The following is a 21,585-nucleotide window of genomic DNA, read 5'->3' as shown; positions in this document are numbered from 1 at the left end:
AGGGATAAAATACCTCCCCAAGCCCTGAAATGCAGGTGTCTGAACCCCAGCCATTTCCACCTGAGATGTTACAGACTCTGGCCTTCACAGGCCACTGAGAACATGCATTAGCAGGCCTGGTCCCTTGCTCAGGATGACCACCTGAGCTTGTCCCTTAACCCCATAGGTAGCCAGATAGAAAACAGAGCAATGACCTGACCCCTTTTCTAAAGGTCTGAGTATCTCTCTGTGGCAGCACGCATTCGCACATAGAAGGATGCTGGAACAGGGTTGCTCTGTCTCTCCCAAAAGCAGGTATAGAATCATAGAATCCTAGAATGTTCTGAGTTGGAAAGGACCCATAAGGATCATCAAGCCCAACTCCTGGCTCCACAAAGGGCCAGCCAAGTCAGAGCATGTGACTGAGGGCATTGTCCAGATGCTTCTTGACCTCAGCCAAGCTCGGTGCAGTGACCACTTCCCTGGGGAGCCTGTGCCAGTGCCAGACTGCCCTCTCAGTAAAGAACCTCTTCCTGATGTCCAACCTAAACCTCCCCTGTCGCAGCTTCATAGCGTTCCCTCAGGTTCTATCACTGATCACCAGAGGGAGGAGATTGGCGCCTGCCCTGAAAAAAATGTATTCACAATTCTTCTCTTCTCATTCAGATTGGAGCACAGTGCTACCTGGAGTGCTCAGCCCTCACTCAGAAAGGCCTTAAGACTGTCTTCGATGAAGCAATCCTGACCATTTTCCACCCCAAGAAGAAGAAGAAGCGTTGTGCAAAGTGCCACAGCTGCTGCACCCTTGTGTGAGATCACTTGGGAAGAAAAGCAAGACAAGTTCCATGAAACCAAGCAGGTTAGAAAGGCAATGAAGGTCACATGCAACTGCAATGGGGAACATGACCAGAAAGGGGTCCTTCTTACCCAAATATAGGAGCCTTCCGTTCTGTGAAACCTCCAAGCTGTATCACACTAGGCCAACTCATGTCTATGTGCTTTCCTGACCCTCCAGAGTTGTATGCAGTCTGTGCCCACTACTGCAGACTGCGCTGAGCCAGCAGAAACCTGCTCCTGCTTGACTCTTCACCTTAGGAATAAGGTGAAGGTGGCATGTGGAAAAACAGAGAGCTAAACATGGTAAAAGAAATGAGTGAAACTGCACTTGTGGTCCTAGGCAAGAATTGATCCAAATTAGGAATTTGCAGTACTTAGGAATGGACTCTGAATTGACTGAAAGCACATGGAGATCTGTAGAAATCTAATATGTAAGATATACACTATAGGTAGGATGTACTTTTCAATTACCTTTCTTTTATAAGACTTGCTAGTTCAGGATATACTTTAGTTTGTTCAGACTACATGGAATCAAATGTGGAGTGATTCCAGGTTGGTTTCATTTAATGGTGAAACTTCACAGTGTCAGTATGTTTCTGCACCCAAGCTATCAATCAAAATGGATCAACATTTACCTCCAGACTGAAGGAATGTTCTTACAACAAAAAAAATGCAAATAACTGTATTTTTACAGGGGAATGTTCAGGCTGAGCCATGTTTCTGTAATCTGGGAAACAAAGAACAGAGTTGTAGCATTAATGTACTGAAACAAAGAAATTCTGCCACCAAAGAATATTGCCCTGGACATGAAATAGCAGCGTGGAACAATCTCCCAAACTGAGAGCATGAACAAGACATATTGCCATGGCAACTGAAAATTTACCTTATTAGATCAGTTGGATTTCTACATCTCACCCAGCAGACAAAAATAGCAAAAACCAGAAAGCCAAAGGTCATGCTGACTTCAAGTGCTTTAAGGTGACCCAATTGCCTTAAGATTATTTTTTTATGGAGTACCTTATGTAAAAAACCTCATTGGAGTTGTAAACATGTTGATTTATTGTAGTCTCCCTCCTCCCATTCATTACTTTGTTCTTTGCTCCTGTTTTTCCATCTTCATTACGGTGAGTGCTGCAGTCCATTCACACGAGTCACAGATGATGGGCTGCAGCCCATAGCAGAGAGACACGAAGTCCAGACCTTAAGGGAAGCTGCCTGACAGCTCTCTTTGCTGTTGAAAAAAGCGTGCCTTTCCCCTAAAGCCTCTCCAGGGAGCCTACACTTCCACGCATCATAGCAACACAGACACTCAGAGGTGAACGCGAAGGGTGTCTTGATACTTGCAGCTGCCTTCAGGTAGCCTGGAGATGCCATGAGACTGCCTTGTTATGGATTTCATTCCCCAAGCAGAAAAATCACAGCTCCAGCAGTAACACCTCTGATGTAACTCGATGCAAAAGCAGTATCTGCAGCCAGCATTTCCAGACGTGGAAGCAGTGCAGCCTCCCAGCCCAGGGACACATGCCCTCGCCCCAGGGCAGGGGATCGCCAGATGGCTCCTCTACAGAAGCACTGTGCACACATGCAACCAGAAAACCTCTGGTGATTAGTGGTGAACTGTGGAGCTGCTGCTACTCAGAGCAATTCGCAACTTCAGCAGGACTACAGGAACTGCACCCCTGTTGAGGAGACTGGAACAGGCACCATGTAGTGCCCAGCCCTGCAGCCACTGAAGCTGATGGATCCAAGCTCCTCCTTTAGCTCAAATTTTATTTACCATGGGAACGTACAGAAACCAGATCCAACACTCCAAAATGTTTCCAGGTAGAAATCAACAGTTCTCTCCAACAAAAGTGATAAAGTCAAGGCAGACACCTTGTTGCTGTTACCCATCAGGCTTTCACTCACCATCTCTTACCCTCTGCACAAAAGCACAGATGGAAACAAAGTTGTGCTAAGTCGAAGGCAGAGAAAACACAGGTTTCCTCACTGCTGGCACTCTATGCATATTATATATTTGGGTTTACTATGTCCCAGCCATTTGCTTCAATGGCACAGCTCAGAGCAAGGACAGTGCTGAAGCTGGGTGAGGGAGTTCCTGTCATGCCACAGAGGCTTGTTGCCATCCCCAGGCAGAGCAGTGAGTATTCACGCAGCTGGGACACTGGCAATCAGCCCATCTATAGCATGTCAAGAGATATAAGAGAAATACAAGGAAAACCAGGTGTGGGGTAAATTAATAAAGGTTATAGGAATGTCAATTAGCTTACAACATGACTAGAAGGCCACTGAAACAAACAGACAACAAAAGCTTTCAACAGATTTCAGAGACAAGAAAGCTTCACTGTGATGCTGTTTACTTCAGTGGAGATGAACTAGGATGATTCCTTTGGTTTAGCTCATGTAGGTTGCTGCAGAGCACGAGCCTATATACAAGTCTCTGGTTAAAGTAAGTGACGTCTGTTTTAGCTGAAGCGCAATGCAAACACTCAGGTCGGAGCTGCCAGATATTCTTAGAGCTTCACAAAACACAGAGGAAACAGCAATCCAGGCTGACAGCTGAGCTTATCATGAAATAATGAGCACGCTGGGAAAGTGCAATACAGCATTCCCAGCCTGCATCAGGGAAAGCCAGAAATAATCAAGTATTTGTGTGTGTCACTGAGTATCAGGCGTGTCTATTAATGCTAATGGGATGGATAGGATAGGCATATCGAATCAAAACTCAAGTAAAAGTTATAGCATTAATATGTAATTGCAGTGGTTTGAGGAAAATTAACTGAAAAGCACATGGTGATGTAGAAGCTAAAATGCTGCTGTCCTAACGTGTTGAACTGCAGCACCCTGCACAGATCACTGCACATATAGGAAAAAAAAGTTAAGGCTAACCAAGGTTTTATTTGGACTTGCAAACCCAAGCACACAACGTTTGTGAGGCAGTAAAATTTCAAGTTTTTCAAGCTGATTGTGACCAAGATATGACATCTGGGATCTGCAAGAGAGGGAGGGTGGTCACAATCCACTGAGAAATGGTCTCCGCACTCCATTTGGTTTTAATTTCTCTTCCAACACAAATAAATGTTTTTAAAATAACCATGGCTAATGCAGGTCCCATAAACATTACTCCTGTGTTAGGTTATGTGGCACTTACTCAAGGATCTGCCCTGTTACACTGTTACTTTGGGGAGGCAGGAATAAGCACAGGACAATAGGCTTTAGATAGGGATTGCAGGCAGATGTAAGGAGACTCATTGACTATCTGGCAAGTCATACCTAATACCTTTTCTAAAAGCCAACAGATGGCTTGTGAACAGGCAGAAAAGCTTATTTTCAGAAATATCAAAACACCAGACACAGTGCAAGCACAGGCATAAGGCAACAGATATAAACTTCGAGTTATTTTCAAGCAGCATTAGTAACAAGAAAAGAAAATCAATACAGGATTGCCAGGTGAAAGGAGGTGGGTTTTCCCACTGTAAGATGATCTAGAAATCAGACCCCAATTTGACCTCCAAAGGAACACGGTTGAGAGAGTTTTAAAGGCTATAAACCACCCAGGAACCTATTTGACAATGTTCTCTTAATGCAACTGGTGTCAAAACCTTTCCCATCCGAGCTGCCTTTGCTAATATTCTGCTACCATTCCAAAAGCACTCACAACTTCTATGAAATCTTCTAGATCCTGTAAAACCCATCTCCTTTGTCCTGTTCTGAGACCTTAACGTTCCACCAGGAGTTGTTACCCTGAAGCCGTAGTTCCAGAGTCCCTAAAGGGTTTTCATGCAAACTCCTGCAAGGAGACAGGAGAGATATTGGGTATTAAAGATAGAATGTTTCAAGACATCAGAGAGCTGTTGTCACAATAAGTCAACCTACAGATCCCTCTGCCCTTCAGAGTGCTGCTAACACACCAGGCCAGTGGAATTGAGGTAATGCTGTGCTACATCACCACTTCCAGCATGACCTGAAGGAGGTCCCACAAAGACTTCCACGGTTTGTCCTGTGCCTCCCAGAGCTCAGAGAAGCTGGGGAGAATGCAGAAATGAGGCTCCAGCTCCATACAGGTCCATTCAAGAGCATCTGTTCAACTGGGTGTAAGTCCCATGTACTTACATCCCCCAGGAGTGGTGGGGAGCAGTACTCAAGATGAGCTTCTCTCAGTTAACCTATGTGCCAAATGCTCCCAAACCTTCTCTCTCTCTGTCCCATAAATATCTATTTGCAGTAGTATGTATCTTATGAAGAACAACCAACTACAAGCTCTTGCCTTGCACTGCCTTGAATTAGGCATGATGTGAATCTCTCCCTCAACTTCCACATGCACCAGTCCTGATGCAGATCATCTTCTTGCTGGTGGGAACTGCAGAATTCACTCCAGGTCTGGCATGACAATCAAAACAATCATTTCAGCAGCTGTTACTGTAATTTCTCACTTTTTTTCTCTTTCAAAGCACTGCTTTAGTTCAAAATAAACACAGAATTAAACACAGCAAAAATGACTGTAGCAAACAGAGAGCAACAGGGAACAAACATTTCCCTACCTGTTGACAGGGGTGCATGGGCTTCACTTCCCATTGACAGCCTGTCAAGCTTCCACCCCAGATACTGTCCCAAGACTCCAGAGACCCAATTCAAGAACCCTGCAAAAGGCTGAGGAAGTCCTTGCAAACGATTTCCACCCAACCTCACGCACAACAGTGGCCAATTACACCAATGATCTAGCAGGTGTATTTTCCCCATGGAAGCTTCTGTGTCCTTACCAAAATATCCCTCTAATTCAGACATGAGAGGCACCTGCTCACTTGCATAGCTTGCTTACAGCCCACGACCTTTCCTGTAGCTGCTTTTTCCCAAGTGGCACAGCAAATACCTCTTGATTCACCACACTGAAACTTCCTCTGGATTAAAGATAAATTGCAGTGGCATCAATCTGTCTCAAAGCACATTTTCCTTCCCCAGCAAAACAACTGACATATGCTCATGTTGGCCCAGGGACCATTTGTTCAATAAACAGGTAGAATGCAGGAATCTGGCTGCACATTCCTTTCTCCCTGTATTTTCCTTTTCCCTAGGGGGATATGTAATGTGTTCTATCCTACACTAAAAAAAAATATATATATCTGGAAATAACAGAATGTTTTCTTGGTTCTGGAGGAGCATCTGCTGTGACAGGAGGTGAGCATGGAGCAAGCTACATCAGTTAACTTCTAGACACATTTCAGCTCTACATAAAAATGAAGACAAATCTCTACTATAAATGTTTATTTTCCTCTTACTGAATAAAGACCATCTGAAAGCAGGAAAAAAGCCTCCCACTGATAGCAGTAGTGGCTTGTGATCTCAGCTGTCTTCACCTATCAAAACAAAACATGAATAGAAATATTTCTGCATCAAAAAGTTGGGACAAAACCACCAATTACAAGTAATGAATGCAACAGAATAGCATCTCCACTTCTGCTTTGGGGGAGAGCTGCAAAATCAGGGCCCCGAGCCACAATTAGGCAGTTTGATCCTAACAAAAATTAAATTTCATTATAAGATGTTAAGGAGGCACCCATAACTAGGATGAAAAATAATCTTGGAGTTCTTTTGTTTCAGTTAAAGCTTCAGAAACACGTGAACTGGAATCTATTTTTTTTCCAGGCAGTTCCAGGAACCCCACCAGAACACACAAAAACAAGAGTCAGAACCTACTTGTAAGAGGAAAATGAGCTCCCAAACCCATACAACAGGCAAAAGTCATATGAATTGCTGTCAATTGTGAAAAATCTCTTTAACTTTGAAGAAGTGTTGCAACTTTGAGCTTTTTGATCCCCACCCCCTTGCACAATGTGCAGACTGAAATGCGGTGTTTGGCTGCTGCTTCTGACTATTCTTTTGGAGTGGGGTTTTCAAAGATGCTGTACTTTGGCTTCATTTCAATTCTCATAAAGACAATGGAACTTTTCAATGGGGTCCACACATGACTAATGTGGAAAGCATTTGAGAGACATTACGTTTCCTCCTTTTCTCCCCTTTATTGTGGCTGACCAAACTTTGAGCGCACAGATACACTGAGCCAGGTCCAAGGATATTTTATACCTTTTGGCTGCTGGTTGTGGACTCCCAAAAGAAGTTAGGCATCTGGAGACTTTGCTGATCTGATCTTTAGCTTGAGCTTCAGAGACTGGATTTACAACTCCTTGTTTCAACCACTACTGAGACTGGAGGTGCAGATGATTACCTTAACAGTGTAACATTCAAGGCAAACGGGAATCCTCGCGGACATTGTCACTGCACTCCCTGCTGTCATTTAACTTCATCTCATCCCATTCATGGTGTCAGATTTAATTTTGCATTTGGTTTTGCCAAAGATCAGTTTAAACTCTCACTGATATCAATGCTGGTGAATTTTGACTTTGATCAGAGGTTAATGAATTCGGAGTAAACAGTTGTCACCAGTCGAGTCTACAGTTTCCAGAGCTTCCAACACAGCAGTCATTTGTACTGATAACATGTAGAATTTTTTGTCTGATGTCTGTCAAAGTAGTTTGGGTGTGGGCCATATCCATAGTATGACTGCAGCTGCTCTCACTGCATTACAGAGAAGGCAAGCACTGAACTGCCTTGTCAGTGTGGAGTAAAGGAGCCCAAACTTTCCCCAAACCTGTAAATGGTAATTCACTAACAAGCAATAACATCAAGCTATGTGAGAGGGGAAAGACACCAGCAAAGCCTTCTTCACTCATGAGCAGAAGTGATCTAAGGTGGTGAGCCCAGGTTGCCGGGTGGGAAACGCTGCAGAGCAAAGCAGAGCGTGGTGTCCATGCTGCCCTGGTGAGTATCGCGTCACCCTGGTGAGAGGGCCCGGAGATGCCTCCGTGGACTCACATCGGGATACCTGAGGCTCAGCAGCACCTTGAGACTGGGAGGGCTTCAAAGAAGGCTGCAGAGAGGAGCAGAGAGTTGGACCTGAACTGTCCTCTAGTGCAAGGGCAACTGAATCCAGTTTGATCTGTTATGATGTTGATGCACTTGTCAAATATGAGCAGAGGGATTCTCCACTCCCCTGAGAACACAGAGACAACAAAACAGCTTTCCTTTCCTTTTTTGCATACTACTTCAGCAATACTAAAAATAACAATGAGTTATTCTAATTGAGTTTGTGAAGCAGATTTAATGACCTCAGCACAAATCAGGACCTAACACTTCATCAGTCAGTTTTTAGTAAGTTAAGGAAAAGAGTCATTTACTTTACTTGATGAGACCAACTGAATCTTTCTCTCTTAAGAGTTGCTGTGTGCAATATCACTGGAGAATGGGGCTGGCAAAACCAAAGGATGAGTATGAAAATATTATGTCTGACTTTTGAGTGATAGATCTTTTTTCAAAGATTAACCAAATCTATGCAATTCATGTCAAAGCAATAAAGTTTCAAACCAAGGAAATTCAGTTTTCCAGCAATTATGTTCTGCATAGTTTAAAAATCATGTAGACAGTATTAGTTTCCTATTTACAGCACATGATCCTGTACTCTTTTGCTTATCCTCTTTTAAACATGTAATTATTGTATATTGTAACTGCATATTAATATCGTCTATTGTACATAGTTTATTTTAACAAAATAAATGTATTACTAAGTATTTTGGCAGCATCATTTTGAGAAGGTGTGGTGCTGTGTTTATTCTGGGTGCTTTTGGGTGGTCCTGGCACTGCCTGCACCTTCCAGCATCACCTGCGGAAAGTCAAGCAGGAGGTGACACCACAGAGGTTTGCTCCTCTCAGGCATGAGAGGTTTCCTCTTGGGAAACCACTGCTTAACCAAATTCTCTGCAGCCTGGAAGCATGGGAAGGTGGAGATGTGGGACCTGCAGGACTGGCTCCCTGCAGGCACTTGGCCTTCAGCTCGCTCTGGTCCCAGGGTACCCCTGAGTGACTGGCCTGGAGGTATTTAGCCTCCTATCCTCCACCAATGTTAAGGTGGTTGGCTTCCTCTTTCAAACAGAATATCCTTTTTTTTAAATTTTAATAAGGCATTCTTGTCATTACTGCCTGTGGTGTCCACTGCAATATCACAGCATCATAGGATATTTTCCCTCCATTGAGTAAATATTTAGGGAGTTCTGGAGAGATGACAGCGTGTGGCAGCCTAGCAGGCTCTGGAGCTCTCTTGGTAAAGCAGCTAAGACAAGAGTTAGCCTGGGGGTTTAGAAGTTTTGAGGGGAGGTGGTTACTCACTGACAAAACTAACACACAGGTAACAAAACCCTCCAAGAAGCCCTTGCTGATGGGAAGGAAGATGATGAGCTGTGTAACCTTCAGTCCTGGAGACAGGACAAGGAGAGGCAGGAGATAAAATGAAAAGCTTAAAGGAGGAAAGACAGTCCTTAAACGCTGGACTGGAATCAAGATGACTCGCTCCAGTCTTCCAGGGATTCAGTGCAGAGATGTGGATCTTGTTTATAAATAAATACATAAAAGATAGTGCCTTTGTTACACAGCTTTTCATTACTACTGGTTTTAAAACTATAAACAATCCCATTGACCAGCTAGTCTGGTCTTCAAATTAAAACAATAACCCCCACCACTCCTCAGCAATGTCCCTAATACTGATTGGGCTAAAGCAAGTTTCACCAGAGAAAGGCTCTTTTTGTGTCCCTGGGGTTGTGAACCTCAGCAGGCTCACTCATCCCCTGTCTGGTGCACTCACTCACTCACAGAGCCAAGACAGTGTGTAGCAAAATCTATTCCTAATAGAAAGGCACTGCAGCACAAATCCCTATCTGCTCTAAGAGGACACATCCTTGGAGGAGTCCAGACTATTGAAGAGGGCACAGCATATGGTCTGGAATATATTTGATTTGCCTGCTCCTAGAGAAAACTGGTATTGGTCACCAGACTTTCCATGGCCAGACTTTGTCCAGGAAGCAGCAGTGTGGAGGACCTGCACATCTGGGGTTAACAACAAGATGCCAAACGTGACCTCCAGAGCAGAAACTTCCTAAACTGCTGCCTGCTAAAGCTGGGTGGGTATAGCTGGGAAAGGATATCTCAATACAGCCCTGATGCTTTCACATTTCTCAGAGCATCCGCTGCTGGCTACTGTCAGCAGCAGGATATTGGGTGAGACAACCCTTTGCTCCCAGCCCCGGTGGCGGTTCCTATGTTTTCATGTGAGTACAATGAGAGCAGGAGGGAGCTGCCTGTCCCCTCCCCCAGAAAGAAATCCAGTCAATGCAGGAAATGCCTGCAGGGAGGCAGGCTTCCTGCCCTCCCTCTCACAGTAACTCAGGTTTGAAGACAAGGTAAAATATGTTGATATCTGATGTGGTCAGGCTGGCTGGGCACACCAGCTACAGCACAGGAGTGAGGGAAGCTGAACTTCAAGACCCAGTGGACTTTTGCAGCCTTCACATAACAGGAAAGTACTGTCAGAAATCACAGTGCTGCAGGACCGTGACTATTGCAGTTCAGGTTAAAAGAGCAACAAGCAACGTGAGAGATGGAGTGCTGAGGATATGACTCATCACAAGGGACCTTAGAGCTCATACACTCCAAAGCATGGCAGGGAGAAGAAAATGTCAGCTGTATTGACACTTCCAGTTTCCAGAGAAGAAACTGAGGCACAACAAAATCCACTGATTTTCTCCTCTTTACTTGGCTTGTCTATGGCAGAGCCAAGTACAGTGCCCAAGTCACACAGCAACACCTTCTCCATAACTGCACCTTCTCCTTTCTGAGCAGGTAGATATGTCCACCTCCCTTCTTACAGTCTTTCACCACACCTGTTATTTCAAGCTGGGGCTGCAGGACTGTGAATGGTTCAACACTGAGGCTTTACAAAGGAGCATCTCTCTGGTCATGCTTTGCTCCCTTGCTCTACAAGTATGCTTCTCCCAAGGAAGTCAAGTTCCCCTATAGACGTAGAGAAAAAATATCCTTCCCTTGCTTTTAGGTTGTGAAAGTCATGCCAGATTAAGTGTGCAGTGGCAAATGACACTTTTAAGATGTCCATGATGCAATCTGTGAGGCTTTTGTTTGATGATGATGGTCAGTGTCCAGGTGAAGGGGACAACCACTGTGCTACAACAAAAAAGAACATTATGGGGTTTTCATGGGAAAGATAATATGTAAGATGTGACAGCCTCCATGACAAACACTCCTCTCAAAGTTCTGCAGCAGAGAGGCTGTTTAGCTGCTTTGGATGGATGAGAAGGTGAGATTTAAATGTGTGGCTTTAAGAACTATTAAAATATCCCCAGGGAGATGAAAATAGCCTGGGAAGGGGCCTCTCATGCTCTGAATTGTGTGGGCTACTCTGCCTGCAAATTCTGAGCAGGACAAAACATCCCAGCTGCTGTGTAAAGGATGTGAAAGCCAAGACACCTGGTCACAAGTATCAAAATCGGTAGGAATTCAACAGAATCAAGACCTAGTAGTGTAAGAAGCCCAAGAAAGAAGCCCCAGATTTGCAACTACCAGCAGCAGGAATAAAATCAGCTCTTTGAAAGTCACTGTGGTGTGCCCACTTGTGGAAACCCAGCAGAGGGACGTACACTGGTCCAATGGGTTGATGGGCTCTGCTGTTTCCTGGACTTTTGACATCCACAGCATCACCATTCACTTTTGCTGTCCTCCTTAACCATCTTGAGGTGTTAACTTGGTTTCAGTCAGTACATCCTTCCCACTCTTCCTCTTCCACCTCCTGGTCTGTCTGCTGCCGCAGCAGTCAAACCCTCCTTCACACCCAGCAGAGTTTCCTTCTGACCACTTGCTGAGGTTTTCACTGTCTCACCATAGCTGGGTACAGCCCATATTTCCTGTTGGCTGCAAAGGAAGGAAGTTTGCCACTTTCTAACCCTACTTCTAGCCCTGAGATGACAGCACAGCCAGACTCCATGAGAGAAATCCAGTGAAGGAAATTACTTCACAGCAGCATCAAGGAGATGTTTTGCAGGTGTTCACAGCTCTGGCATAAGAAACACAAGAAACCTTTATGCATAAATAAAGAGGGATATGTTGCTTTCAATTGCTTTCATAGTACAATTTTGAGGTTTATTAAGGACACAACATAATTTGCAGCTTTCCCGTAAGAGTTGTGATGCCAGTTAGAACAATAACATGATTAGATGGATTCCAAGATGCCATTTGAAACAAAACACATGGACATTTTAAAGGCCCTTAACCTCCTCCTCATCATCAAACTGCTCCTGCTGCCATTTGACCCAGCAGTCTCCCTCTAGTCAGAATTACAGAAGCCAAGGTGAACAAAATCAGCCCCTTTCTACTCAACCACAGTGAAGCTTTTACAATTCCACAGACAAAACCAAAGGTGACAGCAACTAATACACTGCAGTTGAAACTAAACCTGCCTTGATACAGACAGGATCATTGGGGAAGTTTCAAGCATGCACCCTGGAAACAAAGGTGACTGTATCCAGAAGACAAGGCACAGTAACCAGAGGGAAGGCAGGTGCAGATATTACTTAGCAGCAATTCTCTCCTAGTGGCTACCTGAGAGCCAGAGGACAAAGGCCCTTACATGGCTGTGGTCATGAGGGGATGTTGCAGCAGCTCCCAGGAGCGTCCAAGTTTGTAAATAGCTGGTCTGAGGAGGTGTGAACCATCCTTTGGCAGGTCTGCTCTCTTTCCTGTCCTGGGCTTGTCTCACCCACACTGACCATGCTGCTGGCCACCCTGCAGCTCTCCTGTGAGCATGGCTGGCTGTGTGCACATCTTCCAAGCAGCAGGTCTCCATGGAACTGAGCAGCACAGAAAAGTGTGGGAACACCCTTCACAGCCCACTCTTTCCCACCACCTCTGCCAGGGAGTTGCTGAAACCAAACCATGATCATTGTATTTTGGCTTGGGCCCTCTACCTCTGGAAACTGTCAGGAGAGACTCCTTGGGCTCTGCAGAGTCTTGCCGATTTTATGTGAAGTCAGTTCTCCTCCTGTCCCTGGACAGAAGCAGATGGGAAGATCTGCACTTTTGGTTCTACAGATTTCATGTGTTTCTTTGAGGAATTGTCTCTTGTGAGGCTTTTCTCTTTTTTTTTTTTTTTTTAACAGAATAGCTCCAATTAAGCAAATCACTGAAATATGTGCTTAGCTGTGCACTGATATGAAGCAACACTCAATCGTGAGCTTAAGTACTTTGCTGAGTCAGAGCTGAGTATGCATTCACCCTAATTTGAGGTAGCGACTTGGATACCCATTTCCATTCCATTGGCCTTAAGCCCTATTCTTTGCCTGTTACTCCTGATAGACCTCAGGGTAAAAAGAACTAATGGGCTTTGGGGAGGGTGAGGTGGCAGCGTTGGTAATTGCATTTACATTGCTGGGAAGGAGCTAAAACCTGACCTGAATAAAGAGGCTGTGACACAGGCTGCAATGCCTCTGTGGCCTGTTTCCACCCCCAGTGACAGATTAGTCCATGTGCACTCTGCACATGAAGAAAAGCCTCTAAGGAAGGGAAAACACATCCAATTTTTATTTTTTCCCCCCACAGGATGTGCTGTTTTAAAGCTGTGTGCTGCAGTTCTACAGCAAAAAGGCTTTGAACAGCATGGGGAGGAGGGATTAAACCTCATCTGTCCAGAAAGGTCAATGATTAGGAGCATTACAAGGTGAGATCAAATTCTGGACTGACTTACACCCTCTGTAACGCTGGAGGTGCCAGGAGAATGAAGCCAGGGGAAGAATTTGACCTGGGAAAGGAGAGCTCAGGAGGTCTCACATTCAGTTGTAGTGGTAGAGCAGATGTCGCAGTCGCAGCGGATGGCCACGGGGTAGGTGTAGAAGGGATCCACCTCAGGAGCACACTTGGGCAGCTTCACCGTCATCATCTTGGTCTCGTTGTAGGTGCAAACACGGTGGTAAGACTGAATGTAAGGTGGTTCCAGCACTGGCCTCTGTGAGGGAGAAATGTTGGCCTCAGGCAAGAAGCAAGACAAACATCTGGAGTCCCAATTTCCTCACGAGGACTTAGTGTCAATAGGGGAGCCACCGGATCAGGTGGAAGGGGCCATGGAAATAATTTTTAGGTTTCATCCTTCAACACCTGCGTCCTGGAGCCCTGCCATGGAGGGGAGTGGGTTTCTGTTTGTTTAAAAGATAAAGCTCCAATTAAAGCTGCTTGAAGGAAGACAAAAGCCTATCCAAAAAAGCTGGGTTTCAGCAGAATGCTAGTGTTTCAACCAAAGGGGTGTGTTTGCCAAAAGCAGCTGCTTTCTTCCAAAAGGATTTATTTTCCATCAAAGAAAACACATTCTGCTGGGAACCCTTCCATGTGCACACGTTGCCTAAGAGTAGAGGTGCACCCAGGTGCCAAATTGATGCTTTTTTCTCAGCCAGACACATCTTCCCAGCCAGGCTGCATGTTCCCAAAGCCCAGTGCACGTAGCGTGCTGGGGATGCTCTCAGCACGGCAGCCAGCGTAGGAGTCAGCAGTTCCTCATGAGAAAAACTGCTTCTCCAGAGACCTCAGCCATCAAGAGACAACAGGAGCCCCTGGAAGCCTGTGGTATCCCTGTGACATTGCTTGTGCTGAGAAAGGTGTTTTTCCTTAATAGGAACGTGCATTTTCCAAAGCATCTGAGAAGGGGCAGCGCAAACAAGAATGGGACCCCACTGTAACCTCCTCCCTTGCGCAGCTGGGAAAAAGCACAAGGTAACACAGCCAGGAGACATTCTGATTTTTGCTTTCTTTCCCTCTGTGCTTTGTAAAGACCCTGCCCTAGGGACTGAGAATGATGGCACAGTAAAGAACAACATCTCAGCAAGAAGATATCCAGATGCCCTCCCTCTCATCACCCACCCCCCATCCAACTACATCATGGTACTTTCTAGAAGCTGTTGAGCCTACAGCCAGATGCATTCAGCTTAACTACATCCCAAAAGGTGTTGTAGAACAGTAAGAGAGTCTGCAAGGTCTGTGCTGCCAGAGGAGCTTGGGAGTAGGATGTCACAAGGTAATAACCAGGTGACAAAATGTCCTTTGAAGGAACCTTATCCGGCTGGGGAAATCTGGCCACTGGTGACCGTTCCCCTTGTCCCAGCAAGCAGTGATAAAGGGCATGCAAACCCTGGCTCCTCCCCTGCTCCTTTATACAGAGCCCTTGTCTTCATGTGGACAAAATCCCTCTGGAATCACTCACAACTTCCCTGAATAAATTAAACTCAGTTGGTCCCTTGAGCCTTCCAGTGTCAGGAGGGCGAAGAGAGTCAGAAACAGTTCTCTGAACTGTGTGTAGATGCACTTAAGCTATCTTTCTTCCCCTGTACCTCTCCAAATTATAACTACTTCATATTTATACAGGGTTGTGACTTAAAATGGGACCAAATTAGAAACAAACTATTATTACAGAAACAAATTATCTTTGGGATTTGCTTTTTGAAACAAAATATATTTCCCATCAATTGGGAGCTCCATCTTAATCTCAAAGGATTTTTTTTTCCAGTAAAGTAATAAATGCCTCCTCTCCTTAAGTGGTTAAGCTGTAAGAGGCTTTCAAACTGCATAATAACAGTATTGCATAAGTGCTTCGTTAGTATCATCATATGACGTGCACCCCCTTCATGGCAGTGGAAGTGGGGAGGAAACAACTTACAGCAAAGTGCCCTGCTGCCAATGGGGTCATGGAGCAGGACACAACCCTTGGCTGTTTCCTAGGCAGCCACAAGCTATTTCATCTTGGGAGCAGTTCTGAAGGTTGGTGCACCCAGCCACCCTCAGCCCCAGGCGCAGCCTCACCTCCCAGGTCTTGCAGCGTCCCCAGCACGCGTCTGTTGTCACCCGCAGCCTCCTGCAGCCGGGTTTCTTGGCCAGGAAGCTGAACTCGCGCACAGCGCAGCCGGTGAAGGTGCGCAGGTCGATGGCGGAGGTCTCCAGCGTGCCGACACAGCCTGCCAGCAGCAGCAGGAGCAGAGCATCCTGGGTCATGCAGTGGAGCTTCATGCTGGGGCAGAAGAGAGAGAAGCAGAGAGTTGGGAGAGGCAGGGCAGTCAAGAAGTGCAAAGGCACAGGCTCAGCTCCAGAGCTCGATGCCCCTTCCTCCTCTCAGACACGCTCCTCCCTGTCCTCATTCAGCCCAAGAGAAGATGGGCTGATGTATGAATGAGGGGTCACCTACTCCCAGAAGAGGAAAGTCTAAGTGAAAAGGTCTAACACAAAAGTAGCAACATGGAGACTTTCCCTGCAGAGCAGTGGGGTTTTCCTGGGAGAGATAAAGCCACCCATCAGTGCCTAACACCCACTGTGATCTCCATTATTGCAAGTTTACTTTGCAGGAAATGCCCTCCTAGCATCCTGAATTTGTATCAGGCCACTGGTTGGGTAGGCCTTTGGTTGCTCTCTCAGTGCACACACTTGTTGTTGGTTGAAGACCCTGGCAGTACTGGTCCTGGCAGGGTCAGTCTGGAAGGGCTCCATCCATCCATCTGTCATCCACACCTATGGAAGGTGGCAGGTTCCCCACTTTGCTGCATGGGGAGGATGCAGCATGGTTGCAGCTCCATGTGTTCAGCAAGGTTAGATCTGCAGGTAACAGCAGCACTTTGACAAGCACATTTGATCCTGGTTTTATCCAACTTACATTTTAGGAGCCAAGCATCCCTGAATTTGTACTATATTCTCTGGAGAGAGATCCACACCTTCCAAAAGTGTTACTGGAGTTGCCATTACCATTACCCTGAGCACCGGTCTTGTGTTAGTCCCCTCCCAGGGCTGCAGCCAGAGAGGTAAATACCATTAATTGTTGGTTGTCCCTCTTGCATACAATGTCCTACCAGCCAGCTCAGATCCAATTCAGGCTGCTAAGCTGGTGAATGGAGCTTGTTAGATGGAGGGGGCATAGACCTGTGTGCATTGGCTTGTGTCCTCAGCTGGGCAGATGTCAGTTAAAGGAGCTCAGTCTGCCATTTGAGTCTGGAGGCTCTCATTACACCAATTGCTTCAAATTTCCTAAATCAGAGTTTTAGATCAGGACATGAAATTTGCTGCAGTGAGCCCTTCATATATGTGTCCATCTACACACTGCGGTCCTACGTGTGATGATATGAGTAGGTTTACACATAAGCTTCAATGGAGAAAAGAAAAAGCACTAGAATTCCTTATTTTTAAAAGCAGACATCTGAGAGTAAAAGCAACAAACTCCAGAACAAATTGAACACTTATTCTTTGCAAAACTTTCCTGCCTTATTCACGAGCTGGAGACATGACATGAAGCAAACACAGAAGCACACTCACCTAACTTGCTGGAGTCAGATCTCCTTTTGCAGTTCTGAATTGCAGATGGTGCTTCAGGACGTCAGAGTGAGCAGTAGGAGACCTGCAAGGCAATCTTTGTCAGCGCTGTGCTCAGTGGATCTCCCTAGCAGCTGCAGCTGAGTTGCTTAATTGCACAAATTTATAGAAAGGGTCTTGTCAATCAAGGCAGATCCTTACTTAACTACCCAAGGCATCAAAGTCATTGACTGCAAAGCAAGCTTTTCCTCTCCAGCAGCAATTAGCATAAAAGATATTGTTTCATAACACCAGCCCTGAAACAAAAGGAGTGTCTTGGTGAGTGAAATAACGAGCATGCACTAGGGCAAAATGGATCTGCTTTTCCATTGTGGAATTGCAACACCTTTGTGAGGAGATTGGAGACTGGCTCTGAAATAACCATTACCCCCCTACTTAGCAAGCCCCTGAGTAAACACCCCGAAGGGAAATGCAAATATTTGTGTGAACAACCCCCCTGAATTTTCATCAACTCCATAAGGCATTTTTTATACCCGATTGCTTTGTGCAAGCAAGGGCAAGCCATGTGGAGAGGAGGTGTGAGTTTGCAAGCAAACCAAATGTCTTGACAAGCCAGGCAGCTGTCACACAGGTAAGCACCACCGTGCAAAGGAAATGTGGAAATCGTGTTCATTGCCTTCACCACACAGACACAAGCTCCAGCTGTTCCAAGGAATAGCTTGGAACCTTGGCACCATGAAAAACTTGCTGGTCAGTGAGTTCATAAAAGTTGAGCAGATGAGAGAAGGGCAGCCATGAGGTCACACCATGACGTCAGGAAAGTCACCTCCCTTACCCACCACCACTCGAGACTGGACAGTGATTTCCCTTCAGGGGCAGCTTGCTAGGCAGGGGGATAATGATTATTTCAGAGCCAGTCACAAAGGTGCTGCAATTTGGGGACTGGTCCATTGGAGAGCAGGGTTAAGTGAGAATGACTTGGGGGTCTTGGTGGACAGCAGGATGACCATGAACCAACTATGTGCCCTCATGGCTAAGAAGGCCAATGGCAACCTGGGGTGCATTAGAAGGGGTGTGGTCGAGAGATCCTTCTGCCTCTCTACTCTACCCTGGTGAGACCACACCTGGAATATTGTGTCCAGTTCTGGGCCACTCAGTTCAAGGAGGACATAGAATGCATTGAAAGAGCCCAGCGCAGGGACAACAAGATGATTAAAGGAGAGGAACACCTTCCTTATGACGACAGGCTGAGGGAGATGGGCCTGTTTAGCCTGGAGAAGAGGAGACTGAGGGGTGACCATATTAATGTTTATAAATATGTAAAGGGCAAGAGTCAGGAGGATGGAGCCAGGCTCTTCCCAGTGATGGCAGCGATAGGACAAGGGGCAGCGAGTGTGAGCTGGAGCACAGGAAGTTCCATGTGAATATAAAGAGGAACCTTTTCACTGTGAGGGTGATGGAGCACTGGGACAGATTGCACAGAGAGGTTGTGGAGTCTCCTCTGGAGACATTCAAAACTCACCTGGATGTGTTTCTGTGTGACTTAGTGTGGGTGATTCTGCTCTGCCAGAGGGGTTGGACTGGATGATCTTTTGACGTCCCTTCCAACTCCTAATGTTCTATGATTCCCAGTGCTAACTGCTAATACCAAGGGACATCCAAAGAAGGCACAGTAAGTGTCTGTGATGATGAACCAACAGTCGGGGTGCTGCTCTTAAAGGCAGCTACAGCAATACAACCCAATCCTAAGAATACAAAACGCAGAGAAAGCCTTGATTTAAATAAACTTCATCCTACAATGTTTTAGAGAAAAAAACCCAAACAAAACAAAACCAAAAAAAAACCCCAACCCAAAACAGCATCTGTTGATGTAGACAAAATGCATCTCTTATCAGCTAGGAAACTGTGATTACTGACACTTCGTAATTTGCCTTCCAAGTACCAAAGGTATACTCTTGGTGGGTTGTGTTCAGGCCTTCTGGAGCATGAACCAGCAAACAGTCATTCAGGAAGTATGAAACTGCAGCGTTCAGGACCAAAGAAGGTGTATTACACAGGTGATCTCCCTTTTGCAGGATGAATAACTCGTGGCTCAGGGTCCTTGTTTCACTTCCAAGGTCAGTCGCCTACATTTGGTACAGCAGCAGGACTCCAACATGTCCTGGGAACCCCGGGACCACTCGATGCACTTCCCTGTTCAGCTGGGAGCAGACACTGCTGGGCTTTTTTCCTTGCTGCTATGTGGCCCTGCTCTTTCCCTGGTCAGTAATCTACAAGTGTTATGTATGCACAAACTGGCACGTAAAAGGCTGCTTGTTCACTGGCAAGATTTGCCTTTTCTGCCTAAATTAGGCACCAATGGTTGGAAGAAGTGAAAGAGGGAGCCAACCCTTTTATCCACCATCAAGTAAGACTTGCAGTGACTCCTGGGATAACCAAGAGCCACTGGCCCCTCTTTAGAGGCAGCAGAGCTTCACCTACACTTATGGGAAGTGAATCAGACCATCATCCTAATTTTTCTGCTCCTTTCACCTTTTCCCTCCCCAAACCTCTTAACCACGTACTTGTGATGCAGCAGCACAGGAGGACCCTACGAGGACTCAGGTTTTATCAGCCACAGCCATACCCTGCGGTGAGAGGCTACAACGCGTTGCGCATCGAGATAGAGAAGCACCCAAGTGAAGGGCATTCCTGAATCTCCAGGCATGAGCATGAGTCCCTCCTTCCAACCTCAGCATCCAGGCCTTCACAAACACCTCCTGGAACACAGAGAGGCAGCAGGCATTCAGCGCTATGGCCGAATTTCCATCAGGACATGGGAAACAAATGCTTCAGGAAGTTCATTCACTTACAGAAAACCAAACCAAAGTAAAAAATTGGAGACAAAAATAAAGATTTTTTTTTTTGTAAGAGGAAAGGAGAGGAAAAAAGGAGAAAGGAACAGAATTTTTGCTAAATATTTGAAAACTGAAAGCTGAAATTTGAAGCTGAAATAGGGAGGGAGGGGATGTTTAAGATCATTTCCAATATTCTTCCTTGTTACTATTCACAGTCTTGCTCTTGGTAGAGCAGACCCCAGCTTCAAGTGAAGACCCATTGAGGCACTGAAGGGTAAATACTGAATGGCAGTATTGTGATTGTCTCCACAGACACAATCACCAGACATGTTCTGGACACCTCTTTATCCCATTGAAACCAATGGGGAAAAGCAGGAGATTCAAAGCCGGATTGGATCACAGGGAAGCCCAGAGGAACAGCCAAAGTCTTACCACTGGTCTAAAAACATCTGCAACTTTACACAAAAGAAACCCTAAAACTTTTTCTGCTGTAATTTCCACTGACAAAAAATAAAGCCAGAAAGGAAGCCTTTACAGGCCCTTTAAAAAATGTGCAGTTCCCAATTTGAAGAGACAGTGGGTAGAAGTGAAAATATTGGTTGTAAGGTCCCTTTATTTGATTCTGGAAATGTGCCAGCAAAAAGCAGCCCAAGATTAGTGACAGGTACAAGAAATCCCTGCCAGATGGCACATCAACCAGCTTTGAGAGATCCTTCTCCTGTGGATTGCAAAAACAGGTGCTGGACTTTCAGTTTGGATTCACTGACGTAAGCTAACTGAGACTGTGTTCTCTTGTCTCTGCTTGTCACTGAATAACCTCATAAAACAACACAGAGGACAGATTGCAAACTGACCCCACTCATTTTCTCTCTTGAAAACCCTGTCTATTCGTGGGACAGACACCAATTTCCAAAGGATTTGCATCGTGTCTCCTGAAAAGCATGAGTGTTGGCTTTTTCCCAGGCAGAGTTTTGTAGGATTACTCGTTTATGGGCTTGGTTTTGTTGGTTTTTTTAAATGTAATTAATAAATACACCACCTACAGGTACACTCAGCCTTCAGTCTACATCAGAAATTTAAAAGCTGCATACTTTTTCCTTCCCTGAATCTTTTAAATTTATTTGAAATAAAAGGTTCATCATTAGAAGTGTTTCCTGTGTGTCTACTGTGTACCTGCTTGTTCCTTTTTTGAGACACACAGGAGACAGAAAGAGGTTGACCAGGGGAGCACATCTCCTGAGGATTGTACATCCAGTCATCTGTTCAGGCTGGTGTGCCTTTTCCTTTCAATTCTGGACAGGCAGAACACAGACATTGAGTGTGATGTTCAAGGTTCCAGTAACTCATGGCCTGGTGTGCTCCTCAGTCAAGCTCCAGTGAATCTCAGAGGCTTTGCCTGCAGCATCCCAGCACCGTGTGGAACACCAGTGATTATGAAGGACTCAATCCAAGCAATTCCCAGCAAACCCTGGAGAGGGTTTTGGACTTCTCAGCAAATCCTGATAGCCCGCATTGGAATACCAGTAACTCCAGAGAAGTGCCTGGAGATCTTCTCTGAGTTCATTGCAATGTGGAAAAGGTTCTCCCACAAATACAGATGCTATGTAATCTATATGTGACTGACAGGAAATCACTCCTGTGCTACATAGCTTTTCTACAATGGTCTTTTGAAAGGACATTTTAGGTTTTTAAGACTGAGTAGCAGGCA

General features: G+C 45.6%; 2 protein-coding genes across 2 annotated transcripts in view; one reads left to right on the top strand and one right to left on the bottom strand.

The window, feature by feature from the left end:
* RHOJ (ras homolog family member J) overlaps positions 1-824 on the top strand; it is a gene marked incomplete at its 5' end in the record, with an annotated part of 52,413 nt that extends 51,589 nt beyond the window's left edge. The window contains one exon of the mRNA XM_084270678.1: positions 646-824. Coding sequence (XP_084126804.1) covers positions 646-792 — 147 coding nt within the window. The 3' untranslated portion in view covers positions 793-824. The remainder of the gene's footprint in view (positions 1-645) is intronic.
* Positions 825-13,519: 12,695 nt separating this feature from the next.
* GPHB5 (glycoprotein hormone subunit beta 5) lies at positions 13,520-15,753 on the bottom strand (the record flags this gene model as incomplete). Its single annotated transcript, XM_084270694.1, has 2 exons — positions 13,520-13,708; positions 15,550-15,753. 2 exons carry the CDS (start codon positions 15,751-15,753, stop codon positions 13,520-13,522), a joined length of 393 nt encoding a protein of 130 aa, XP_084126820.1.
* Positions 15,754-21,585: the final 5,832 nt, after the last annotated feature.

The sequence above is a fragment of the Gallinula chloropus genome (assembly GCF_964237585.1).
Source record: "Gallinula chloropus genome assembly, chromosome: 14".
NCBI lineage: Eukaryota > Metazoa > Chordata > Aves > Gruiformes > Rallidae > Gallinula > Gallinula chloropus.
Note: the sequence above shows the minus strand (reverse complement) of the source record. Positions and strands in the feature narration are given on the sequence as shown.